This window comes from Plectropomus leopardus, chromosome 6, assembly GCF_008729295.1.
Source record: "Plectropomus leopardus isolate mb chromosome 6, YSFRI_Pleo_2.0, whole genome shotgun sequence".
NCBI classification, from domain to species: domain Eukaryota; kingdom Metazoa; phylum Chordata; class Actinopteri; order Perciformes; family Serranidae; genus Plectropomus; species Plectropomus leopardus.
Genome location: NC_056468.1, coordinates 26,908,021 through 26,935,302, shown reverse-complemented (window position 1 = coordinate 26,935,302; position 27,282 = coordinate 26,908,021). Strand labels below are relative to the sequence as shown.

Genomic DNA, 27,282 nt, shown 5'->3' with positions numbered 1-27,282 from the left:
TAATAGTGATAATAATTAACTCACCTCCACTGATCTTTGAACAGCCATGATGGGAGATGATGCCTTTGCTGCAAAAAAAAATAGAGAACATTTTAAGAAAGAGACATTGGTGTGCTGCTACACAACTGAGTGTGAAGCAGTTCTACAAAAAGAACCTCTTCTTATGTATTACATTTATTTGAAAGCCAACTTCTGAAGGTTTTTTTGTTGTTTGTTTGTTTTTTAACCTTAACTACATATGCATACCAATAGCCCTTATAAATATGCATTCAACTTTTAGCTGATTGTGCTATTATCGGGCCATTAAATGGTCATTACCAGTGGTGGTAAGAATCATACATATGAGTTAGTAGAGGCCTGCCACACCTACTATTAGATTGAGACAGTCATTATCAGGTCATTAAATAAAACGTTCTGACAGAAAGGGGTAAAATATAGTATCATCCAGGATACTGAGGTTTGAGTGTCATGTGAACCAATATTTACACCTAACCATGATCTTTTCTAAACCTAACTATGTCATTTGGCACATAAAACAGTCCTTGAATGGGCTTATAACAGAACTTCTGAACCTCCCCATATCTATGAGGCTTATAACCACCAATATCAGCCATTTCACATATAGAGGCCATTTAATGGGCTGATAACATCAGTTAGGAACTTTTATACTGGCTCTCCATTAGCAAAACATCCACAATAATAGCCTACTGAATGTTTGGACCACAAAAAAATCAGGCTTTTTATTCAGTGCTGATTTATTCTGTTTTTTTTCCATTCTGGTCCACAAACAAAAAAAGTATAATTATATTAAGTATTTAGTGGTACTGTCATGTGCTATAGTGTCTTTAATAAAGATTGTTTTAAATGAATTACCACCAGCAAAAATAAGAATGTTTAAGTTAATATACCTTTATTTGATTTCATATCTTATGCAATCTCATTCAAAAGGCATGAAGATAGAAAAGGAGACAGAAAATGGTTCATGGATATAAATATACAAAGAGGCATATCTTTACAATCAGTAACATTACATTTAGGCTTAAGCTAGCCATATGGACATGAGGCACAGCACTTTGGATTACTAAAATAACTTTCACCAAAAGCCACATTGGACACAGGCTACATAGTAGTTAATGCTTAACTTCATGCAACTGCCCAACGTTCAAGCGTGCCTTACCTTCATCCACAAACAATAGAAAAGTCTGATTTATGTGCATTATCTTCCCTCCCCCTTTGGCACTGCTAAATATACAAAACTCAGCCCCAGTGTTTCCCAGAACTCTTGTGCATGATTTCTCCCATGGTTACTGCAAATATGGAAACCCAAAGATACAGACAGTGTAACTCATGTATGTACAGTCAGTCGTCACTGTTAAATACAAGACGAGTACCATGCTACAGATCAAAGAACTCGGACTGGTCCATTAAAAGAGAAGCACAGTAGTACAGTCAAGTACGAGATGACAGAATAGGCCACATTGGTCAGAACTGAAACTGGTCTACTTTTAGCTACTTCAAGTATCCAATTACATTTCAAACCTCATTTAAATCATCACATTCACAAACATTACACATGATTTGAAATTGGCACAAAACTCTGATTAAGTATTTACTGAACGTGCAAATTACCAAGAGGTTTTTTTTTCTTTTCTCTAAGTGCACAGAAGTCAAGATGCTAGTGCAATAATATAACAATGATCAATAATATCATTGATTTAAACATAACATAATAAATAAGGGAACAGACAACTAATATAAAGTAAATAGGGTTTGAGAGGAAACAAGAAGCTAAAGCCAACACAAAGGACATCCAACAATCAGCATAAACAATGAGCCACAACCTTCAATGGTGAACATTAACAGAGGCACACACACAAACAAACACACACACACGCACATACGCACACCATGTACCAGCCAATACAGTATATGCACATACTTAGGCACAAGCGTTTAGTATGGGATCTGGTTTTGGTAATACTGGATCATGTCATAAGTTCGACTCCTGAAAGACAAAAAAGAGCAATCAGACAAATGTCAGTAGACAAAATCATAATGTTTGTTACAATAACAATCTAAAATAAAGCCCAACTAAAAAAATATATATTAGAATTAATTTAAGTGTATGCTATATTTGAATTTTTTTCCACCATTCCACTTTGCTATCAGACAACTCTTTCTCAAAGCCACCAGACTCCACTGACAAAAAAATGTGATTTAACTTTGCAGAACATGGGGGTTGCTGGTGTACTGCATCCTAGATTGGTTAATGTGTAAGGTAAGGCAAAGAAAATATTCCAAATGTAGCATAAACTAAAACTGATATTGATTATTTCAAGTGGCTAAAATACAACAGAAATAAACAAATTTGCTGATTTCACATATCTGCAATTAAAATGAATTGCCAGCTGTCTACCTAGAAGTGATAGTTGTTAGTAAGATTACAGTGATTCTGTCTGTAATGTTTTGTGGAAACCTATATTCACATTAAAAAGAACAAGAATATTTAAACTGTCCGACTTTTGTACTGACCTGTTGCTGAGGAAGCAGTTCTGGATGACTTTGATGATGAAGGAAGCTGCATCTTTCTCACTCAAACCAGGGTTAAATCGCTGCCTAAAGGTGGGGAGAGAGATTATGGGAAACAACAGCAATTGACAGTCAAACTGCTTATTCTCAATAACACACGCAGACACATCCAAACACCTGACTCACTTGAGCAATTTGATGGTCTGTCCTCTGAAGCATGGAAGTCCAGTGTCCAGCATGAGTGTAACTAAGGAGACCACTCCGTCCATGTAGGGCCTGATTCACCAGTGAGACATGTCCTACTGTTACATGTCAGCCATCTTTGATGTGTAGTGAATAATGGCTTTAGCACCTCTGGATACTCACCTGACAGCCAGGTATCCTCTCACACACATCTCCATAAACCATTTGAAGGGTGTCGCCTCCATCTTCCCACCCATGATCATCACCATCTCATCGGTTAGTTTGATATCTGGCTCCCAGCCGAGGTTCCCACCAGGAGAGCTTTCAAACATGAACCCGAAGTCTAGAAACACACATGCACATTCACAGGGGACACACAACACAATAGCTTAGGATTCTTTTTGCTACTTTTACCATGTTGTCACATGAAGATAATGTCTGGGGTGTAGGGTATGCATATCCAGAAAAGTTTTGCAGGTGGAAGAACAAAAAACCAAATTTAACTTTCAGTAAGCTGCGGAGAATGGCTGGTAACAAAGATTACCTTAAGAGCCTCAAAATGCTTCCAAACTTTAGACTTTTATTATTTATTATCATCCTATGATGATGCAGTTGTGCAAGAAGAGTCTTGAAAACTCGTTAAGAGGCTTGTAGGAAGATCAGGAAACACACAGAATTGGCTGAACAAATTTGACTTGAACAGAGTCTTGTGCTGTCCTTACTTCACATGAGGGTCACATATAGTACATATCAACTTCAATTAATCCATCAGGAAACGCACACAAAACGCACCAATGTGGATGAGGTGGCCCTGGCTGTCCAGCATGATGTTGCCATTGTGCCTGTCTTTGATCTGCAGCAGGAACAGCAGCAAGCTATAAGCTGCCATACTGCGGATGAAGTTGTACCGTGCCTAAAAGAGTATGGTTGGAAAGATTAACATGAACACTAATTTTACAATTTTACATATTTGAATGACTGACTAATGACTAGAACGCCTGTACAAGGTCGCAAGATTTGGCATTTACCTTCTGGAAAGCTAGTGTGGATTCATCTCCATACTGGTTCCTGAAATAGTCATACATGCCGAAGTCTGTCTGTCGGCCCAGCTGGTCCCGAGACTTGCAGTCCGGGATGCACTCGATCACTCCACACTGTGGCGAAACATCAGAAACAGGAAGATTGAGAAGTGGTTTTGTTACAGGGAAAAGTTAAGACTTGGATGGAGGTAATACACATGAATGTAGGAAAAGATTTGCATGAACTTACTCCAGGGGCTGTAGCCACCACTCTGTATGGAAACACATAGAGATCCAGGCCAACCAGCTGAAAGATGTTCTTAAAAAGGCTGATGATCTGAAGAGCCAGCATATCCTGTGAACGCAAAGGACAAAATCGTAAAGAAAGGAAAACCAAGCTAAAATAACTGAATCAGGTCAGAGGAAAATGTCAGTAAGTGGACGGGACACAGCAATGTGGTGAGTGAAAGGAGAGGAGTGTGAAACTGAGACCTGTCTGCAGTCGTCTCCCACTTTAAAGATGGCAGCCTGCCAGCAGATTCTCTTGGCCTCCTCTTCATTCTTCACCTCATCCACAGAATCTGAGCGACACTGCAGACCTGAGGGGAAGAAGTCATGTCCAACTTTTTCTCTGTGCACACATTTAAGAATTACATGTAATTAATTTGACATCAGCAGTACCTTCTTTTTCCAGCTCAATGACTCCACACCTCCTAACTTTGAACTTAGCCAGGTAGGGAGCTTTGGCAGCGCTTTACAGGGACACAAAGGGACAAAAATGTGCATTTGTAAATTTAGAGAAGCAACCAGATTTATTTGTGAATTCAGGTGACTGTTTTGAGCATGACACTAGTTGGTTATGAGGCCCACCTCTGCATGGGGGTCCCAGACTTGTAGTCTATGTCCAAAACGATGGCCTCTGGGTTACTGGGAAGATAACAGCCAGGTTGGACTTTGATCTGTGACATGGCTTCCAGGCAGGCCCTCTTTCTCTCCTCCCCTTTGGGAAAAGGTCTGATGAGGACAAACAAAAGCAATCTGAACACAGAGTTTCTACACCTCTATGACTGACTTTACTAAAAACATGTATGGGTATCTCACTAAATGACTTCAAACCATAAGCGACAGTCGGGCTCTGTTGTTATTCACAGAGGGAAGTCACTGGGGTTCAGAGTAATAGAGTAGAAGCCAGGGAGCAGTAGAAGTTTCCCCCCTGAATAGTTGTAATTAATGCTGTAATGAGGGCTGAGGTAGTCTCTAGTGGGCTGACAAAACACTCTGTAAGAGCCAGCAATAACGGGGCCTGTCGGAAACCTTCCAGACCGGTGCATAATCGGCAAGACAGTACAGCAACAAATAGCTAAACAAATGAACAACAAAGGGATTTAGAGAGTAATCCACAGGTGATACAAGGTGCAGAAAAGAACAAAACATATTGTCTTAAGGGAACACTTGTTAACGCTTCATAAACAACTCGAAGGGTTTCATTTAACCAAAAAGTTGTACTGTAGTATGACTTTGAAGCCTTTGGCAAAGATCAGTCTTAGTGGCCTCAGAAATGTTTATCTTCACTTTCAATCTCCCAGTCAGATAATGAGTGAATTATACTACATCATTACAAGAGATGGCATTGAATTGAGCAAAGAAAGTCAGAGATAAACGTGAAGCTAAAACAATGGTGATGACAAAGTGATGAAAATGAGATAATGAAAATAATGAAATATAAAATTAAGCAAAGCATATAGCAGAAGATAAAAAAAATCAAATTCAAATCTTAAAGTAAAGGGAGTGCATAGCTACACAGGCCTCGTAAACTAAGAGTAACATTTACTTTACAGGCAGAAACCGGATCAATAAACGCTCCTCCTGGTGGGTGATGTAATGCAAGTTGCACATACAAAAACAATGTGGTAGCTCGCTGGTGAACAACAATCTCATATTACCTTTAAACGATAAACTAAAATATGTTTCTGAAAACTTTTTAGGAAGGAGATAGGCATACTTGCTAAACGCACAGTATAGTCTCTGGAGTCATTTTTTTAAAAAAGTAAAGTGTGGTCATACTTGATAATGGCCGACACATTGGTGATTTTGTTGAAGAAGTCAAACTCTCTCTGGTAGAAGTCTTTGGCCGGGCCTGACAGAGAGCCGGTGATCTCCTCCACCATCTGCTCCAGCAGCTCACCGATGTCCGCTGCAGGGAAAGAGAGGATTGTAGGTTTTATCATTTGTATGCTCACTTGTTGTGGTATGCAAGCTTTAGGTCTGTTAAGACTTGGTGAGGGTAAATATCTCACGGTCTTTCTGGTTTCCTTCCTCATCCAGGAAAATATTAGTCTTCATGTTCCAAATGAACTGATGAGCCAGAAGCTGAGACTTCTGAGCAGCCCATAGGATGTACTCTCTCACATAACCCATCTGCACCGGGTTGTAACAGGAAACACAGAGAGAAGAGTTCTGATAATTTAATAATTTGAAGATATGTGGGCTTCAAATGCATTAGTTGAGTCAGGAAATCAAACATTTACCTTGTCATAACGAAGCGCTTGAACAATTTGAGGAATATAAAACAAGATGGCATCCTATAAATGGTGGGGGAAAAAATATTTTAACAGTGGCAAAAAAAAAATAGAGTTCCCTACAATTAATGTGGATATCTCTTGTGCTTATTAGACATAGTTTCATCAAATGTTATCAGTGCTGGGCATAGTAATGTCAATTAAAGACCCCTGAACACAGTGCTAAGATCAATTATATGTAAATCTTTTGCAAAATCTGTTTGTATGGTATTTATTGTTGATACTATTTAAAAATCATTGTAATGTCTCTGCACAGGGAACACTCTCACATTTAAAAGGAATGATAACAAAAGATTGTGTATGTGTGGCATATATGTTAACATACAGGAGGAAAGGAGCGAAGCACTTTGACCCCATACTGGGCTGTGAGGGGGTGAGGTGGGTACATTGAGGAGAAGTAGGACAGTCCAGTTGGGGGATCTGCGGGGGCCCAGCACAGGATATGACTCAGCTCTGGAGAATCAGCATCAATTGTGTGCCATGTCACCAGGAACTGAAGAAAAAAAGAAACAGATCTATACTTTTGCATTGAATATGACAGCAATCTGATGCAAGGTTATGACCCCAGGCTTGACAGTGTGCTAATGAGCCTCCAGGGGAAACGTTTTTTTTTGTTACTAAAGTGACCGTGATAAACAACTATGACATGTCAAGAAGAATCATCTGCTGAATTATGGTGGCCTTTGGGGAGGGTGGTGCTCTGCCTCCCCTGCTTCTTCCTTAGGCAGGTACAAGCTCATTAACAGTTCAGTGAGCTAGAACTAAATGAAGAAGACTAGAAGAAGCTTAAGGGAAAGATATTACTTCAATAACACCAACATTTCTCAAGTGACAGAACATGTCAACTTAAAAGCTCAAAACACTGACTGACAAACTTTCTTCTGTTTAACTTGGATGCAACTTAACAGATATACAGCAGTGGAAACCAAGCAACAAATGACTGAAAATTTCACCTAAGAGGATTTCAATTCCTAAAATTCAAAGAGAGTCATAACGACTCAATGACAGTATTATCTGCAGTACAGTGCAGACAGTATTATTATCAAAGGGCTGCAAAATTCCTGCCTCTTAAGATTAAAGAGTACGACTGGGTTTATAGCTATGACTCTAGGTGATCATAATGGCTCAATATATGGTACATTCAAATGCAAAATAAGGTCCAAAAAGGGTTTTATTCACAACAGATCTTTAGATTACACATAATAGTCTTGTCCAGGTGGTAAAACCACCACTCAAAACCCATTAATAGTTACATAACTTAAACCACTTAGTGTAAATTTGGCCTTGTACCTGTGATTTTATGAGATCTGCTCTGAGTACTTTAGAATAAAAGCACCATGGATGACATCAACAGGTTGGCAGACACAACTGTTGTCTGTCAGTGCCACCACAGGTTGTGGTGGCAGGCAGAGACCTCACCTTGACTGCTTCCGGAACATCACACACAGCGGCTGGATCCATTCGCACTAGTCGAGTCACCTCGGAGACAATCGCCTCTGTGTTTTTAAATCTGAAAAATATAAAGGCACTGAATAGGTGCATGCCCAATGAAGGACTTAATCTATTCAGATAAACTGAACCTCAATACACCTGCAAGCATGTGTGTATAAAATACATGTGTACAGATAAAGCTGTTTTTTTATAGGTCTACATGCTACTTATCTTTATTAAATAACAAAACAACCACTTAAGTTATAATATAACTTGTGCATCAGCCATTTGTTGGTGAATGTTATACACATTAAGTGTTAGATGATGCCACAATCGCAACACTGAATTCTCTGCCACATTTGTTGTGTTTTAGTTGTATCATCATTCAGTTACTTCTGGCTGGGATAAAGGACAACAATGTGAAGATGGTTATGGATTTCTGCTTCACTTACTGGCATGTTTTGGACACTATTATGTGTTGGACAAAATCTATCACACTTTCAATCTGACACTGATGAAACTTGGGGATGTGATGCATGTTGTTTCTCTGTGTACCTGGCAGGCAGCTGCAGGGCGAGGTAAGGTGCTATGCTCCAGGCCAGGTTAATGTTGTCCTTCCACTGTTTTTCTGTCAGACTGATGTATTTGGACCTCCAGTTAGCAATGCTGGTCTCCACCGACTGTTCAGTGGCAATGGCGAGCTCCTGTGTGGATAATGGGTTGTACCATGTTGTCAGCCTCTCAATCTCGCTGGCCTACAGAGAGATGTACAGGGAATGGGACTCATCATCATAACAAACCAATGAGGTGACAAATATAGAAATACACTTAGAAATGATTGATGCAATTTTCTTTATTATCAGATATTTGTGAATATAAATAGTGGTTGTGGAATGGTTAATACCAGTAAAGCCAGTAAAAGCGTCCGGCGTTTCATGTAGTACTTGTGCAGCTGAGTGCCTCTGTTGCTTTTTTTAGACAAACCTGAAATAGTACAGGAACAATACTGAAGTAAAACATAATGAGAAAGGAAATATTACATTACTGAAGACCTTTTTCATGTATTAATAAGAAGTAGATTGAGGTAAAGTGTCACTGTTGCTATCCTTTCATCAAATGGTGTGTTCCAGCGCAGCTTATTTAAGTTTAACATCCTGTGTGTCCTTTTACCAGATTTCTTGGACAGAGTGGACATCCCAGAGGACAGAGGGTAGGTGTTGATCCATCCCTGAGCCACCTGCTGCCTCTGGCCCACAGCTGCATCAAGACTGTTCCTGCTATCTGTCACTGCAACTACAGACAGGCTGTTCACTGACATGTCTTGGGGATCTACACAAAGACAAATAAAATGTAAAGTTTGACTTCTTTGGCTGTGTTAAGTATCTTACTCAGTAATTCTTACTGAATCATCAGGCCAATGTTTTGTCAGTTTTGTACCTGGGGGAACAAGCTGGTTGGCAGCCAGATACTTCTTATCAGACTGCAGGCTGGCATAGAACTTGATCATTATACTGATGTCTTCTCTCAGTCTCTTATCTGTCTGAGTGGGAAATTTGGGAGTGACACTACAAAAAGACAGGGATGGAAAAGAAGTTAATGAAAAGAGAGGCAGCTTTAAATCAATCTGAAAAAGAGTTTTCTTTTTAGCCGGCCAAAAAGGTTGGAATTCTTTCTACCTGAAGTAGTCAAAAGCTGTGGAATAGATCTTCTCTCGAAGCACATTTCTGATGGTGGCATTTGTCACAACATCAGCGTGCAGAAGAGTCAGACCCAGAGTCAACAGTCTGAAATGAAGCAAAGTAATGACACAATAGTCTTACCAAGTTTAGGCTACAGTATTCTTGAAGCTGAATATTACAACAGTTCAGATTAATTTCATGTTGAAATAATGAGACCTGATACCTGAATCTTGGTCCAATGGCAGCAACATGTCTGTTCAGGCTGCTCTTGGGTCCTCCCACGCTTAAGGAGAGAGATCGTTGCAAAATGGCGGTGAAAATCTCCACCTGGTCAGCACTGCTGTACTTGGCTATCTCAAATCTCTGCACCAGAAACTGGAGGGAAAATGGAAAGTTTGAACCCAACATCACACCCTTCAAATAATTAGCTCCATTTTATGATAAAAATGTATCAAAATCATAGAACCTTTTGGAGTAAAAATCAGATAGAAACTTAGTGTAACGATAAACTCTTGAAGCTATATCATGAAAAATATTGTATACAAAAATAGAAACAGTACAAAAGCAGTAGTATGTGTCTGTGTGTCACTGACCTCAATCCAGAGGAAGTGAGGGATGACGTCAGGTGCACAGGGTGCAGGCTGACTCTCCTCTGAGACAGCCAGAGGGCCAGCTTCTACCTTAGCCTCCGAAAACAAACCCATCTTCAGCTCCACTGTCATCTGCCAAGCTCCTGCCATCTCACGCATGAACTAGGCAGATGAAAAGAGAGAACACTGAATATAATCTATAACTAATGTTGAGCCAAGATACATGTTAATTTCACAAATTCTTCATGTGGTTTTAGGAAAAGTGATAAATATACATACTGGCACTTCCACCCCGTTGCGTGCAGCCAGGAGCCATTCCCAGCAGGCGATAGCAGTTTCCATCCCATGTTCTGTAAACATCTTCAGAGGAGACCAACACAGATGGTGCAGGAGCTGAGGGTCGCAGTCTGAAAGACAAAACATAGAAAATTACCAGAATGGAATTATGAAAAAAAACAACCAGTGCCATTGATGAAGATCATGAAATACAAAATGAAAAGGGAAGAGCTGCTTACTTTTAGTGGTTATTAGCAGAGCGGCCATCTTGAACATGGCCTGTGTAAAGGCCTCTGGGTCTTTTCTGTCCAGAGCACTTGTCATCTGAAGGATCATCAGCTTGTTGAGGTCTGACTGGCTGTGAGTCGCTTCTGAGAACTGGATCATACCAGCCACCTGGATAGCACATAAAGGTATGAATCATACTGTATGTACAAAGCCTAGGAGAGTTGTACCACCTTTGTAAAAATAAGACCTCACCTCTCCTGTGTAGCGGTTGCGCAGGTTGAGGGAGGCCATAAAATTAGAGTAGTCTTTCTTCACGCATGCTGGTCTCTCCGTCAGCTGGGTGGTCTAATGAAAAACACAGTTTAGGGGCCGCTTAGGTCCACACAGTCACAAGCTAGGAAAGTAAGATTCATAGCTGTACTGTAACACTTCTGGATAAACTGAAGGTATCATGCCTGGGCCCTGTCTCTCTGTATTTAGAGTTCAGACCAACCTGAGGGAAAGCAGCCTACGGTTGGCCACATGGTGGAGGACAGCACCAGCATGACCAGTTAGCCAAATGGGCAACCAGTCAATCAACCCACCAGTCCATTGCAGGTAAGTAACCAGGTAGCCAGCAAATCCGCAAACCAGCCAAGCAACCAGGTAGGTAGTTCGGTGCAGTTTAATAAAGACAAAATATAACAAATGAAGCAAATGAAAAGACAGATATAGCAGAATGCAAGCCCAAGAACAGAAAAATGCAATGCATATAGCAAGCAAAACAACGTCACACAGACTAGTTAGCATGCACACATGGACGTACAATGCTATTAACAAATAGACAACTAGACTCCCAGTATTTACAGAACTAAAGAATATCATAAAACTCACATTAAACACATATATGTGCACAAAAGTTTAAAAAAAGACACTTCTGCTCAATGTTAACAAAACTGCAAACGCTTTGACAAAGCAACTAAATGACACATTTGTTAACTGAAAAAGCCATTAATGTTGGACAAATGTTAATAAGCATCGAATCAACAAACCTGTAAGGCCAAAGGCAGGAGAAAGCCAATTTTGGTTTTCAATGTATTAGAATGATGTTGCAACAGTGCTGAGTCCTTCTTGATGCTTCAGGGAGTGACAAGGCATCTTTTTACTCCCTGAGCTATCCTCTATTCTAAAAAATGTCTACCTGCCCTTACAAAAAAACTTTTGTAGGAAAGTCAAAACAAATACCATGCTTGTGTTGTTGAGATTTTGTGTGTCGAAACATTGTTTTCAGTGTTGTTAAGGTGGCAGACATTTGTTCTGCAGTCTTTCAGTTTACTAAAATGTGACAGGCAGCTCAGATTAAGACCTCACCATTATTTTCAGATGTGTAATTTTGTCTTAATTCAGCCCACCTTTAATGGTGGGAGAAAGTTTATGTGCAAACATGCAGGGATGCCAGCATGTGCATGTGTGTGTTACTCACGCCTAGTGTAGTGCTCTGTCTGTTGTAGCCTGCAAAGTGCAGTATGCTCTCTGTGGCCATGGCCAGACCTGTGTGCTGGGACAGTCCTGACACCCAGTTCTGATGCTTGTTCAAGTACTCCTGCACAAAGCACAACATACAGGGAAGATATAAGAGAACGAACACAAAGAGAGAAGAGAGGAAAGAGAAGCAGCATTGGAACAACAGTGACATATATATATATATATATAGATATATACTGATGTCAAAATATCAATAAAAAAGCTGAACTTATTTAAGTAAATAGGTGTCTTTGGTTACTATTCTAGCCAAAAATTCTTAAATTTAGACTTTTAGGATCTTCAAGACCAATAATGGCTGCTCTTATACCTATTTTCACTCCTGTCATTTTTGTTTTGTTTTTCTCAATTTAAAGGAAGTGGTAACAACAATTAAATTAACTTCTTTAAGTGGGTATGCGCTGACCACGCTGCTGATCTTCCCGATATCAAAGCAGAGACCTCCACTCTGAGAAAACATACAATTAAAGAAACTCACCTGCAGATGGGACTTTGTGACTGAAGGGGCCCATTTCATTGCCTCTTTCAGGATCTCACCACAGCGTGCAGCAAAATCCTTTACTATGCTCTACACGAGAAAGGGAAACCAGGATATGACCAATCATGAAACACAGAAGGCTTTTTTAGACAATCAGTCTCTCTAAAATGTATCACTACACAAAATGCTGAGATTAGGCAGGGGCTTAGTTAGTAAAACAAATCATATCATATCAAAAGATCACATTAAAATCCACCACTTACAATAATTTAGCTCATGAACACATTAACCAAGCCAAAAAGACCAAAAGACAGCACAATAAAGAGACCATTACTGTCATGAAAACTAACACTGTGCTGTCCTCTAGTGGTTATGAGTGTAACATCAGTCCAAACTCACCTCACGGGCCTCATATGTATCAGGAACAGTGATCCTGTATGGGGTGTCTGGAATGTCATAGTATGGCTGATCCTTGTGGATATCCTTAATAAACAGAGAAGACATTTGTTGCACTGAGAATCAGTTCAAGCAAAATTTTAAAAGCCCTGGTTTTGTTCAACCACACTACATTAGTTTTTCACTATTGACGTTGACTAAAAGTTTCCACCTGATTTCATCTCTCACCCCTAGAAGTTCATTACGCGAATTCAAATCAACAACTTTACACTGTGTTGTTCATACCAGCCCATACTTACAGCGCTTAGTGACAGAGAGAGTGTCTGCAAGATGTCCAACATGGTCTTCAAGACACGACCGCTCCAAAGCAGATGGGGGAAACTTGTAGAGGTAAAACACACGGGGAATAGGATTCATCCTAAATACAACATGATAGGGAAAAAAAGCAGGCATACACAATTCTTGGATCAGTAACACTCACGTTTCAGCCAATCCAGAGAGGTATTTATCAGCAACTCTGCGGATCCTCTTGTGGGTGTGATTAAAGTTGATCAATAAGAATTGGGCGTGTCGCTCCAATTCCTCCTCGTGCTCTTTGGTCTTGGGCTAAAAGCAGGAGAAATATGCTTTGAATGTTATGCAATGATAGATACTGAAGAATTAATATGACAGATCAACGACATGTTAAAGCCATTTGGAACTGTTTGCTATCACCCAAAATTTAAAAGTCAACTATGTGACATACCTTCTCAGCCATCATCTGGAGGAAGACGTCAAACACCTTGTCACCGACGCAAATAATGCACTGCAGCATGCCTACAAAGATAAAAAAAAAAAAAAAGAATTTGAGAAATGGATTACACTGTGTGAGTGAAAGGAATGGCCAGAGATGAACAGGTATGAAGCCCTCACCAGATTTGTCTTTCTGGATGGCTTTGTCTTCAAAGTACCGAAACATGACCTGGAACCTGTCAGGATCATTGGATCGCAGCATCCTGAAGGAAATACAAGAAAGTTTTACAATCTTACCTCACAATAAGCAAAAAATGAACACTATAAACTGGATACTGAAGTGTAATGGAAGTGACCTCATGTATTCTAGTCTGTAGACTGAGAGCAGGTACGTGGACATGGCAAAGTCTAGCTTGTTAATGAGAGCAGATACTTCAGGAGGTGGGTCGAGGAGATTGCTGATGGTTGCTCGGAGTTCGCTCAACTCGGCCTGGTGGACAGATGTGGATGGTTTAAAGATTAATGAATTAATTAAATAATTAATTATTAGTGTTTCTGCTTTCAAAAATATTTTTAACCACTTCACTAAAAGAAAAAATCTGTACCGGAGTGACTGTATCATTTTTCAGGGCAGAGTTGTATTGCAGTTCAGAGCGCAGTGGTTCTCCACTTGGAAAGGTAAGAAGGGGAGATGTGGTGGCAATCTCACACACACCTTCATACCACTCCTCTGGCCAAAGCCCTGAAAGGACAAAGAAGATATGCAGAAATGCAAGGACAGCAATGACTGACACTGATGTTTTTAATGATTATTCAGAGCTGTGAGAAATACTCAGTACACAGGACTCAATAATCAGTTTTTTGGGGGGGGTAAATGTGGGTTGACACTAACAAGACAAAAAGCCAAACATCTGTTTGTTTGGTTATTTGATGAACAGTTGTTCACATAGATAAAATATTTCTATTTCCCCATCTGGCGTGAAATAAATCTCCATAATTACTCTGCGGTACAATCAACACATTATCACAACAGCTTCTTGAGATAGCCTGGGAAAACAAGTCTGAGAAAATCATCATCGTGTCCTACAAATTAAGGCAACAAGCACTTGAAGTTTTGAAATCCTTTAAGTCACAGCTGAGTACAAAATAACTACACTGAACAGGGCAGAGATTTTGTGATTGGGCGAAGCTATCAACCACTTACACAAAATCAGAGAATGTATCCTTCAGTTATCAGCTCCCACTCCTGTGATATCATGTGATATATTACAGAAAAGCATAACCTTCTACTAAAGATTTAATATGATGAAATCAGTTGCTCACCCGATCCTTCCACAGCAAAACCCATGACCACCGAGTACAACCAGAAGTCCCTGAACAGCTTCTGGAGACGGGGCTTGGCCTCTTTGATTGGCGGAAGCCGCCGAGTTAACTGGGAAATAGAAAAATGGATATGAAAAAAGGGTGAAAAATGTGAAGCAATTAATGCCACAATACTCAAATTATCACATTCTGTTAAAATCGAGAAAAGTGGAATGCCTTCAAATGCTGAAATATTTTTCAATATGCTGCACACTGAATAACTTAAAGACATTTAACAAATCTCTCTCTCTGTTATGAACCTTCTGCCTTCAGTGGATAATTAGTATGAAAACTTCTCAACAAATGAGCTGAATTGTGAAGAGTTAAAGATTTTAGTCAGTCACAGCACTTTTTGGTCTGTTTGATCTGGTCTATTTGTTCAGGAGGAGCCCACATCAAAGTTCAGTTTTGTATTCAATTCTTTGCTCTTAGTCCCACAAACAGAAGCAACACAGCACTCTCCGTCAGCTCGTAGTAAAGGTAAGACATATTACAGACTAATTTTAAGGGAATTTTACACAAAATCTTCCATGTTTTCTGCCAGTTAAGGCATTATTTTACTCCTACGCTCTAATTATAATGTCATTTCATCAAATCTTCTAAATGCTGATCAGATTATTATTTAGGCCATACTAAATGTACAGTCCCTGTGCCTCAGCCTTCAGCATGTGGGCCATCACCGTCATCTCTGTGGCCTGTCTGCTGGTCAGTCCATCCCTGGCTGGGATCAAAGACCTCAGCTCTCACTTCACTGACCCTGAACCGGACCCCAGAGGCTTTGAACCAGGGGGAGCAACGGATATGGAGGCCATCCCCTTGGAGTTCCACAAAGAAAACACTGTCACTAATGATCTCATTTTTGATGGCTTCGAAGATGAAGATTATATTGATTTTGACAAGATTCTTGCTGCGGGTAATGATGACTACATGTGAGTATTAACTGTTTTGGATTTTACTGAAAATAAAATCTTTGAAAAGAAGCTGAGGTGTGAAGTGATAAGGTAAAAAGACATGAATTGAATATGGTAGGCCTAACAGAGACAACTCTTATCTTTAACTTGATGCCATCTTAGTTTGCAAGTTTTATACTTGGTTAGATTTGCCTTATTCATGCTGGGTTTGTTTTGAGTGATTTTTGAAGGGCTGAATGATAAGTTCATGACATTTTTCCAGTGAAGGCGATGAGATAGATGAGATCGCCACACCAGCACCAGACATTGACATCTTCGCCGAACCATCTGACCCAAAGATCCGCCGTGCCAGACTCCTGAGGCTGTTCAACGGTCGTTCTCGCCTCCAGCGCCTCAACATCGTCAACGCCCATTTTGGTTTCAACCTCTATCGAAGTCTTCGAAACGATGTCAACCAGAGTGATAACATCCTGATGGCACCTGCCGGGATCTCCATCGCCATGGGGATGATGTCTTTAGGGGCCGGACCTGGAACCCACGATCAGATCTACCAAGCTATGGGATTCGCTGAGTTTGTCAATGCCAGCCATCACTATGACAACACGACAGTGCATAAGCTCTTCAGGAAGCTAACACACAGGCTGTTCAGGAGGAACTTTGGTTACACACTGCGCTCTGTAAACGATGTCTACATAAAGAAGGACGTCGCAGTGAAAGATACATTCCGTGCGGAGACAAAGGCTTTTTATTTTGCGGAGCCGCAATCAGTGGACTTCAAGGACCCTGCATTTCTGAACAAGGCCAACCGCCGCATCCTAAAGCTGACCAAAGGGCTGATCAAGGAGCCGCTCAAGACTGTGGACCCAAATATGGTGCTGATGCTGCTCAACTACCTGTACTTTAAAGGTGAGTAAAAAAAAAAAAAAAAAACATCATTCAAATGATGCTTATGTTGTAGAACATTGTTTTTCAAATTACCATTAAAACAGATGTACTGTACTTTTACGTTTCTCAAAGTAAATGTATGACTCTTTACGCATTTGTTTTAACAGGTACATGGGAACAGAAATTCCCAAAAGAAATGACTCACTATCGCAATTTCCGAGTTAACGAAAAAACAAATGTAAGAGTGCCAATGATGACCAACAAGGGGAACTATCTGGCTGCTGCCGACCATGAACTAGATTGTGACATCCTGCAGGTGAGGTGGCCTCACAATTAAATTTTAACTTGACATCTGAAAAGTAGCAAGCTTTTTCAACAAGAATTCCCTGACAAACATGCACACAGGCCCATAAACACGTCAAATGGTGTGCATAATAATGACTAAACTTGACTTTCTTATTTTCAGCTCCCTTACACAGGACAAATCAGCATGCTCATTGCCTTGCCCAGGAAGCTCACTGGCATGAGGACCTTGGAGCAGGAGATCTCTCCCACTGTTGTCAACAAGTGGCTCAAAAACATGACAAACAGGTCAGCAGCATTCACCTGACAAACCAACAGTGGGGACTTCATAAAAAAAATTCTTCATAGAAGTGGTCAGGTGGGGCCACTGAAAATCTTGAAAATCTATATAGCTTTAATTTAAATGAGTGCATTGACTGTAAGGAGCAAATCATTTACAGGGTTAGTTGTAGGTACCTATAGGTCCCATTTCATTCAGATATCTGGAGGTGAAAGTTCACAAGGCTTTTTTAAAAAATTTCATGCCAGTTTTTCCATCTGCAAAAAATTGGAGCATTTTAGCCCCCCACCTGACAGGCTAACATGTCATGGTTGGTACCAGGGGATGCTTAAGATTATCTCACAAGATACCACTATCTTTGCTTTATCTGAAATAGAGCTTTAAGAGGCACCACACCCTCTTGAAAAGAATAATATCAGCCTCCAATTTTCTTTTTTAGCCAGCCCCATCAGTGGCCCCCTGACCACTCCTTGGAGGAGCCTCTGCAAACCAATGGATAGCTGAGAGACCACACTGTAGATAACAATATGTAATAAACCCCTTGATTGTAATGGCTTAGGTAAAATGTTTCAACCTAGTGGAGATTTAAAAGCTATACCGTGAGGAAATTTTCTATGCCTCCCTTCAGGACTCGAGAGGTGGTGTTACCCCGTTTTAAACTAGAGCAGAACTACGACTTGATTGCAAATATGAAGGAGATGGGCCTCACTGACTTGTTCCAGGAGAGTGGAGATTTCTCTGGAATAACCTCTGAAAAGGTTTTCATGAACTGGGTGAGTAAAACTAAAGCAGACATCAAAACAAAATAAAAGCGTGTTGGCCATTTAGACACCTGGCCACCTTATTGTCTGCAATCAATAATCCTTACAAACTATTTCAAAATATCAAAAGCCTTCTGATCTCCCTCTCCAGCTGAAGCACCAGGGAACAATCACAGTGAATGAAGAGGGGACTGAGGCTGCTGCTCTGACCCAGGTGGGCTTCATGCCCCTTTCCTCTCAAATACGCTTCATTGTGGACCGTCCCTTCCTCTTCCTGATCTATGAGCACCGCACAGACTGTCTTGTGTTCATGGGCCGAGTGGTCAATCCTTCAAGAAACTAAACTTGACCCAAGAGCACTTTTGAACAGCTAAACCATTCTCTACAAATCCTATGTTTGGTCAGATATTCCAACTAACACAATGCTGATTTCAATAGATTAAATAGATGTTGTTTTTCTATTAACAACATTTAAACTTCTTATTATTTCTCTGTGTTGTGAGTCTGTCGGAGTTAGTGAATGAATATTTGTTATCTGTCTGTTAATGTTTTATCTTGTGCAGTGAGGCTAGAGGAGAAATGTGCTAAAAATGACATTGTGTAACTGCCATAACCCCCATGTTGTACTGTAATAATTGCAGAAACACTATAGAAACATGAATAACACAAGGAAGGGGATAATAAAATAACATATAAAACTATGGAGAGCTATGATGGGAAAATATTTTTTTGTTATCTTAGGTTTTTTTTTTAATGAATTCTAATTGTAATACCATACCATAATTTCATTATTACTTCTAATTACATTCGAAATATTTAAAATTATTATTTTCTCAACACCATTTTCTTAAAATATTTCATTATACAGACCCATTGTTGATTTTTTTGAGAAAAACAAGGCTGTGTGATTATAACATCCACACTGAACGGGTGACACAGATGTTTGTACTGCAGCTAACAGGGTAAATATTTGTCTACAAAGTTAAATGCTAACTAACCACTTGGATTCAACTAAAGCACTCAAGTACTGTAGATCATTTAACTGCGCTGTACTCTGTGTGTCTGTGTGTGTGTGTGTGTGTGTGTGTGTGTGTGTGTGTGTGGTTGTGAATGAAAGTGTGTGCATGTATATATTAAGACAAATTCTTGTCTGACATGAATGTGAATTGTCTCCAAAGTGGCAGCAGCTTGTACAGACATCACAACTCACCACAGCAATCACTGGTATCAGGACTCCAAGGTTTCCAGCACTGCTTGATGCCTGCAGGAGATAAATAGCCATTAACAATTTAGCAACGTTGCTGTTATCAATTTCCTGTTGTGCTAAGATGTTCGTGCATTAAGGCACGTACTTTCAGCGCTGGTCCCTTGTCTGAGGCCCTCTCACTGGCTCTCTTTCCTTCCAGGCCCAGTTGAACAAACAGCTCTAAAAGGTTCACCATCAGCTCATCCACAAGTTGCTCCCCCTGCAGGTTGGCTGCAATGTTGGCCAGAGCGTTTATCACTGCCAGAGAGCAGTGCCTTGGGAGGACAGTACAGATGAAGGAAAAGTTAGACACAGTTCAATGTGGACATACAGAAAATGTAAACAAGACCAACATATTTACTGTAGATATTTATTTAGCAACTCCTATTTGTCAAACGGAACAGAACACACAATGTAACACAAACAGGGAAATGCAGTGTTGCCAACTTGGCAACTTTTTCGCTAGATTTAGGGACTTTTCAGACCCTCTTTGCAACTTACAACAAATTTAGCGACTTATTCAGACCATCAGGGAACAAGAGAAAAATACATTTTATTGTAGTTCACTCCAATGCATGCTGCACAGAGTAATCACAGTGCACGGCTCTCCACCATCAGCAAAGAGCAACAATTATTAATGTTTTCCCAACAGCCTATCCCTGCTGATAAAGTCACTAGTGCAGATAATGACCTATAACCGTGATCTCTGTAGTCTTTGGTAGCTGAGTAGACCACCGAGCTGGCCTTCACACTGATCTGCTGGAACAGGTTCCACACCTCCTGGTAGATATATTGCTACAAGACAAACAGACAGACGGAGAGAAGTAAGACTGCACATGCACCAGTAGATTAAACTTAAGATAAAATGAAAAATTCTTTGTATGTTTGTATGTGCTTCTTTTCTTACTACTAAAGGCATTATCTGCTGCAGACCCTTTTCCAGTCCTTTGTTAATTGTAGTCCATCTCACTCTGGGTACACTGGCCATCAAAAACACCCAATTACACTCCAAGGGGATGTCAACTAAAATACTGAAACCTAGTCTTTAATGCATACTGCAAGTAAACAGCCACCAGCAGGTTGCCAGTAATTATAGTGTGTCAGCCCCTCTGAGTTAAGATAAAGGGATTCCATTGCTACAATTTTAGCAACAGTAATATAAATTTCAGTCTAACATGGTTACTATATAATAAATCTGCATTCTCTCATCAACTACATCAGTGGTTTTCACTTCTGAATGATCCCCTTATGTCATGCACTCATATTCATTTTCAACCATAAGTGTGTAAAATAATGGCGGCAAGATACTCTTAAAATGTGTTATTTAATTTCCTGACTCACATTTCCTGTAATGACCATGCAGCCCAGCTGGTCGATGATGAGTACATCCAGCTGTGATGGAGGCTGGCAGAACTTCTGTTGGAGGATTTGCAGGATGTGTTCCATTACTTTAGGAGTGTCTCTCAGAGCCACTGCAATGTGGCCCAGTGCTCGAATGGTGTGATCTGGGATCAAATGGGCATCCCTGGCAGAGAGACATGTTTTATTTTTAGAATGGCTATTCATCAGTGTTTAGGACCTGAAAATACTGTCGCTGAATACGAGGCACAGTGTAGCCTCATTTCAACTAGAAATGGTCCTCACTTGTCATTCTCTTGTGAAATGTATAGCCGGTTGGACAGACTAGCAAGAAAGGCCTCCACTATCACATGGTCCATGGTCAGACCAGCTTTCAGACATCTAAGAGATAAGACATACACACAAATATGAACAATTGAAGAAAAAGTATATGCATAAAAATTTTATTGATGCTGTGCCAGAAGTCTGTGTCTGACCTGCATATGTTGTCAATGGAAATATCTCTGAGCTGCTCGTACATGGACGGCTGGTCTTTCCTGTTTGACAGGAGGTTGAAGGTGGCCTGGGAGTGCTCATTGGTCACATTTATCCTAATTTCTCCTGTGCCTTAAATAAAGAGTGATAACAGCACAGACAGGGTTACAAACATCACAAACATCAACACAAAGACAATGAAAAACAAGCTGTTGTAATTGTATTACTGTTTAAGACAACATACAAAATATGATTCTGCACAGAAAAGAAAAGGGCTGATTGTAGTGTCAAATCTTCAGAGGATTTATCTTTTACAATCTGACAAATCAGCAGCTAATCAATGAAAAAGCAGTGCACAGGGCAGCACAGAAACACCAGTAACCTCAATTGGCTTTTCAATTGTCTGTATTTGCAGCAGCTCATCAGCGAACACTCTGTTCAGATCAATAGTGAATGAGAGCTGGACGTGACGACACTGTTACTGACGTATATTTGTCCTTGTATCATCAACTGCAGCACTTTGGTCCAATTTACTTTGGCTCTGATAGCTTGTGCTGTATTCGGGATAAGAAGGTTCTTGCTGGACGAATCTACTGTTTTTAGGATGTTACATTTAGTTTTGTTTAAAAGGTGAAATATAAATTCTGATTGGTTAAGGATTACATTTCAGAATTTCAGCTACTGTGCAGGCAGTGTCAGGCTAACTCCTGTGAGTTTCAAGGACAAGTTACAGGTATGCCTCAAGGTATAAATAATAACTAAATATCTGTACCTGTGTTGTACTGGCTGTGATACTTGTAGAGTTTTATAAGAACAGGGGAAGGAACCACCAGGAAATCTCTGAGAGACGTGGTGGCAGAGTGAGCAACTACTGGAAACCTCTCACACAGACGACCCAGACCCTGAAACAGAGGGGAAAACAATCAAAATAAAACTGAATGAATATGCAATTTTAATATGAATAGTCATACTTTAAAAAAAAAAAAAATTTAAAGTATGACATGCAATACAGGTCTAGGTCAGCTTCAAAACCAGGTAAGCATGCACCTTACCCCACAAAATTTAGTCAAGTAATTTTACAGACCAGCATTGTCAAGTTCCTTGTGTAACTTTTTACTTCTGTTGAGAAAATATCACATCTCTCTTTCTCCCTTGCGGTATTATACCTGTAGGCAACAGATGAGCAGGGGCATGTGAGCAATGATGACTTTACTGGAGGTTTTTGACTGCAGCTTCTCTGACAGTTTGGTGCATAAATTCTCAGCTCCTGAAAAAAGACACCAGGAAAGAAAAGTGATGCAACCAGACCAAAATGTTGATAAACTTGTTTGGTGTGCTATCTTGGCTAGATCTTCCTAAAAAAGAGATCATAATCTCAAGGGACTTCCTTGTTAAATAAAAGCCAAATTTAAAAAAGTGAAAATAAAAAACCATCCAGTATCCCTCTGACCATGACATCTGAACACGATGCTCTGCTCACACACTAAAACAATTGATTACCTTGCTCATCTTTGACAGCCCACACCATGAGATCCACGCAGGCAGCGTTGGCCTGGCAACGAAGCTTGAGGGGGCTCTGTTCCCCCGGCAACCCCCCGGTATCATGAAGTACCCGCTGCAGCTCAGACTGACTGCTACTAAACTGTTCCAGTACAAAGTCGTGCACTTCTCGTACAAAAGCTGGCTGCAAAGCTGAGAAACATAAAGCAAGCATGAAAATTTGTAGTCGATTAAAAAAGACTACAAAACAAACCATTAGTTAGGCTTTAATGCAAAATAATTACTTTACCTTTCATGTGGTATAGTGTGTCCCGCAGCATTTTGAACACACACACATAGAGAGTGTCACTGAAGGATTTGTAATAGAGGTTGATTCCAGGATTAGACTTAACAAGAAACAGAAGAGAAAATGACAGAGTAGATTATTTAACATATAATGGCATGAATTTCACTTTGAATTTTCTATTTATAATTTCTTACACACACAGTGGTGACATACCTCTATAACCTCCGCCATAGTAGCATCGAGTGCTTTCAAAAAAGAGTCGGAAACAAACTTCTTCACCTGTAAATCAATACGCACAACCACTGGTAAAGATGTAATACACATATACAGGATGGGAGACAACAGATACAGTATGCTGGTAGTGGGCTACTGTACCATGCCAAGGAGCTGACGGAGCAGCTCAACAGGCACCTCCACCTCGTTTTCAGCTCCCATGAAGAGAGGAGACACTGAGAAACTGGAGCTGACTGTAGAGAAATAGAAGTCGGGATCTATCGTACTGCTGTCTGGGAGGTAGGCACCTGAAATGAAGATCAGAGGACATAACACTGAATGTGTAGCATGTGTTAACAAGCATCAAATGTTTCACCCAAATTAAAATACCTAAATATGAAAGAGGATTAAGGCAATATTAAAAAATCAAAAAGAATCATAGATTAAATTCCGACTTTATTCTTGTAACATTATGACTTTATTCTTAAAATCTACAATTTTTTTTATCCACTGTGGCGCTAATGCTCCGTCGTACCTTAACTGTATTTATTACTGTATTGTTACAGTATGTAAGTTATGTCCAGTGTACCCAAATATCATTCATTTAGGATACATACAAGTGCACATAAGCAACATGCATACATATAATTTATAATAGTGCTGATGGCAATGACAATGATAAGCCGGGATAATGTGACAGAATTCAGGTTTTACATTGGCAAATGCAAATTTAATCAAAGCAGCTTGTGTTTCTTGAGTTTTACCTTCAAAGTAATGTGGGCCAGGGGCTGTAGGAGAGCATGGAGAGTGGCCTCCTGGATCTGTAAAGACCTACGAGACAGCACATCATACAACATTTCTTTACCCAATCATAACAATATCACTGAAATGTTACCCTCTCGCTTTCTGAATTTAATAAAAGAAATCACAAAGCATGTGAGAATATTAACTCTGCAGACAACTGTCCTAAACACACACAGCATGTCAGCTCCATTACAATACACACACACCTGTGCAGAGGAATCCAGGTTAGTCCCAGTGCTTCTGCGCAGAGTCTCACTCTGGTACACTGTCAGCAGTGAGGATGGCAGGATAGAACGGAAGTCATTGAAGGATCTGCGCCGCACTCCCTCTGTTTCCTCTGTGACACAGCGGGCCTGTGGCGAATATTTGGGAAACAGCTTGGACAGCAGGGCTTCATCTGTGTAGCTGTAACGGCCAAATGCTCGAGTCATGCCAAGCAGGCTGGGAACAATATACCTGCACAAGTAGACTGAAGACAAGAAAGCATCTATGAAGCGTTTCCTTTTTGAAGAACTGATGTCATTCACCTTGTTTGCCCTTGTGTGTGCGTATGTATACCATTGTCGTGATTATCAGGTGTTTGGCACATGTCCTGCAACGCCTGCATGACTTCCATTATAGTGTTCAAGATCTCTTGTCGGGAGTCTGGATCTCTCTGAGCCACATCTGCCAAAATAGTCACTAAACAGTAGCTGAAGTTTTCTGCAACTGGGAGAAATTCTGAGGAGGAGAATATGACAAAAATACAAATATCTATAGTTAAATGCCACATAAATATTTTCTCTTAACAAGTGGAGGCTGCTGCTTGTGGCATTGTACAGATGGATATCAATACTATTTTAATAGGCCTCGAGATAGTATTGAAGATGAACAAGAATTACTACACATATTACTAAATGCACACCACCTCAATAGAGGCCATTGTAAATCAGAAAGCCCTACTATAAGAGGATTGTTCTCACCCTTTCCTTTCTTTCCCGAGTTTTCTTCAATCCATTGGACCCGTGGAAGCCCTCTCAATAGGCTCAGCAAGTAGGAAACAAGTATGTCTTTGTGCTACGAGAGTGAAGCAAAAATCATTACACACCACAAACCACTGCACTTGTTGGCATGGAGCAGCCCTTTTGTCTCCCAAACAAGCACTGATCCATAAAATATTAAGAATAGTTTATTCTGACATCAAATCTGAGTCAAAGAAAATACATCAAACATTACTTTATTTAAACTAAAAAGTGAAGCTACCATGTTTACATAATAAGATGGCAGCAAAGCTTCACACACTGCATCTCAGTGTGATGAGGTTAGAGGATTACATGGCCAGCTGCATGTCTAATCGCCTGTTTAATCAGATTATGGGAATAAGCTTATCATGGTGATATATGTGAATTCCCGCTGAGAGGGTGGTAGCAAAAATGGTATAAAAGTACTAACTTCATACTAAAAATGTATAAATATATCAGACAACTGCATCCCTTTGAGTCATGATATACACTATATTATATATTAACTGTCACAACTGCCTAAAGAGCTGATATTTAAAGTGATGATGAAACCCTCCCACTGTGTTAGAACAGCCCAACATTTTACTGACCACCACCCACCTGTAAACCAGATTCCACCAGAAACACAGCCAACGCAATAACAGCATCTCTGCGGCGCACATCTAGAGTGAACACACCACGGACCTCCACTGGACACATACATTGTAGCTTCTGGACCTGAAAGATCACAAAAGGAGCATAATTTTTTTTTATGTTGAAATAAACTTATGAAAGAAATCTGACAGATTAGTTATTTTTCTTGTGATGCATTAAAGAAGCAGACATAAAAACAATAGTGATCAAGCCTTTGCAGTGGCTGCTCCTATGCTCTTGAACAACTTACCTATCCACATAAAAACTGGTCATACCATAGAAACCTTTAAGTCACAGCTGAAAACCCACCCCCTCTCATAGGCATATGATTCATCTGAGCATGGTACCTTGATCAACTTCATCTTCTTTTGTGCTGCAATCTGTTCTCTGATAGATTTATTGTTTTCTTTTGTTGTGTCTTGTTATATTGTGACTGTGCAGCAATTTGGACAATTGTAGTTGTTTTTAAAGGTGCTCTACAAATAAAGTTTAACCTGACCAGACTTGAAGATCTGTTGGAGAGCAACTGCATGTTCCAAGGTTGAGTTTTGATGTTTGCAAGACAGAGTACTACCAGGAATATCATGAAACTACACTATAGATTTAGTACATACATCTGTGCACACTGGTCTTGGGTTATACACTGCATATTTAAAATTAAATTTTGTATTGTTTGTGCATTCTTGTCTGCATTTTGTTCCTTTATGTCTATATCCCTCCTGGGGAACGATTAAGTTTACTGTGGGTTGGTATCAAGGTGGGAACCAGAAGCTGGTGCCCACTATAACAATGATATAATAATGACGGTATATATGACATCTGATGTAGTGCAAGACATCCACTTTACTATACCTCAAAAGTGGTAAGTCCCTCGAAAAATACACTGAAACTGAGCATTACAAAACCCAAATGCTCCCTGAAATAGCAACATTCAGTAATATATTAATGACTGCATCTATATTCTCTCGTATATTTTGTTTGATTGCACCAAATATAAATATTACTTTCTCCAAGCAAAGCTTTTTCCATAAATTTCATTTAATGGCTAATTAGCATGGAAAATGCAGACCTGATCATCCTCGCAACAGGTTGGTTTGGTATGGTCTTGTCATGCTAAATAGAGCCGCTGTGAACCTTCATCAACCTGTTTGACTGCAGTGCTGATCAAGCCTGACTGTTCTGCCTCTCTGATGCAGTAACAGGCAGCACACAAGCAGCGACGCCACTTCATTCTGCAATGCTCTTTTCTTTTATTACAGGAAAAACACCCAAATATTCACAATTACAGACGTGACACATCTGTCAAATGTTAGCTTGGTTGTCGCGTCACGGATCAAAATAAGCCACCGCCTGTGCGGAAGCGGAGCTACACCCTCTACAATCCTTTGGTTTGACGTTACTAGCTAACTGATAAAAATGTGTCTTGAGCTCTTTAGGTTTTCTCCTTCCTCACCTTTTCAACCGGTGCGGGACGGTGGGCAGCTAGAGAGCGGGCTAGCGACAGGACTGTGTTGAAATAAAACCCTCTCGTACCACCTCCTGTTACAGACATGTTTATCCCCTACATCAAACAAGCGAAATTCAGCAATGAGAGGAAACAAGCCGCGGCATCTGGCGCTGTAA

The 27,282-nt window shown here is 40.1% G+C and overlaps 2 protein-coding genes across 3 annotated transcripts; one reads left to right on the top strand and one right to left on the bottom strand.

Annotated features, from left to right (window-relative positions):
- Window positions 1-893: 893 nt before the first annotated feature.
- Window positions 894-27,282, bottom strand: pi4kab (phosphatidylinositol 4-kinase, catalytic, alpha b). Of its 2 annotated transcripts, XM_042487850.1 has the most exons (54): window positions 27,113-27,282; window positions 25,627-25,743; window positions 24,988-25,081; window positions 24,584-24,745; window positions 24,232-24,494; window positions 23,986-24,052; window positions 23,384-23,529; window positions 23,222-23,287; window positions 23,012-23,108; window positions 22,723-22,914; window positions 22,389-22,489; window positions 21,995-22,124; window positions 21,225-21,354; window positions 21,034-21,129; window positions 20,731-20,914; window positions 20,081-20,184; window positions 19,496-19,664; window positions 19,354-19,404; window positions 14,965-15,073; window positions 14,247-14,383; window positions 13,998-14,131; window positions 13,822-13,904; window positions 13,655-13,725; window positions 13,391-13,515; window positions 13,209-13,290; window positions 12,913-12,996; window positions 12,514-12,603; window positions 11,977-12,096; window positions 11,008-11,022; window positions 10,767-10,859; window positions 10,526-10,682; window positions 10,290-10,417; window positions 10,014-10,172; window positions 9,644-9,795; window positions 9,418-9,525; window positions 9,179-9,306; window positions 8,912-9,070; window positions 8,646-8,725; window positions 8,297-8,496; window positions 7,730-7,820; window positions 6,636-6,803; window positions 6,260-6,313; window positions 6,029-6,149; window positions 5,796-5,925; window positions 4,602-4,745; window positions 4,413-4,483; window positions 4,224-4,330; window positions 3,982-4,086; window positions 3,741-3,866; window positions 3,505-3,625; window positions 2,896-3,055; window positions 2,716-2,805; window positions 2,533-2,616; window positions 894-2,005 (listed from the first exon to the last, which is right to left on the bottom strand). In XM_042487850.1, the coding sequence occupies exons 1-54, from the start codon at window positions 27,209-27,211 to the stop codon at window positions 1,954-1,956; spliced, it is 6,306 nt and encodes a 2,101-aa protein (XP_042343784.1). In that variant the 5' UTR covers window positions 27,212-27,282; the 3' UTR covers window positions 894-1,953. The 2 variants fall into 2 exon arrangements, with proteins under 2 accessions (XP_042343784.1, XP_042343785.1); XM_042487851.1 differs by lacking the exon at window positions 11,008-11,022.
- Window positions 15,412-18,844, top strand: serpind1 (serpin peptidase inhibitor, clade D (heparin cofactor), member 1). The gene is made up of 7 exons (XM_042487858.1): window positions 15,412-15,483; window positions 15,662-15,932; window positions 16,177-16,820; window positions 16,967-17,115; window positions 17,266-17,390; window positions 18,011-18,155; window positions 18,295-18,844. Exons 2-7 carry the CDS (start codon window positions 15,670-15,672, stop codon window positions 18,484-18,486), a joined length of 1,518 nt encoding a protein of 505 aa, XP_042343792.1. The 5' UTR covers window positions 15,412-15,483; window positions 15,662-15,669; the 3' UTR covers window positions 18,487-18,844.

Excerpts from the sequence above, each read along its gene's own strand:
- serpind1 (XM_042487858.1), top strand. The coding sequence starts at position 15,670 with ATGTGGGCCATCACCGTCATCTCTGTGGCCTGTCTGCTGGTCAGTCCA. Across the intron at positions 17,116-17,265 it reads TAGATTGTGACATCCTGCAG|CTCCCTTACACAGGACAAAT; the intron begins GTGAGGTGGCCT and ends TCTTATTTTCAG. Across the intron at positions 17,391-18,010 it reads CTCAAAAACATGACAAACAG|GACTCGAGAGGTGGTGTTAC; the intron begins GTCAGCAGCATT and ends GCCTCCCTTCAG.
- pi4kab (XM_042487850.1), bottom strand. The coding sequence starts at position 27,211 with ATGTCTGTAACAGGAGGTGGTACGAGAGGGTTTTATTTCAACACAGTC. Across the intron at positions 9,526-9,643 it reads GCCATTGGACCAAGATTCAG|ACTGTTGACTCTGGGTCTGA; the intron begins GTATCAGGTCTC and ends GCTTCATTTCAG. Across the intron at positions 2,806-2,895 it reads AGAGGATACCTGGCTGTCAG|GCCCTACATGGACGGAGTGG; the intron begins GTGAGTATCCAG and ends CTGGTGAATCAG.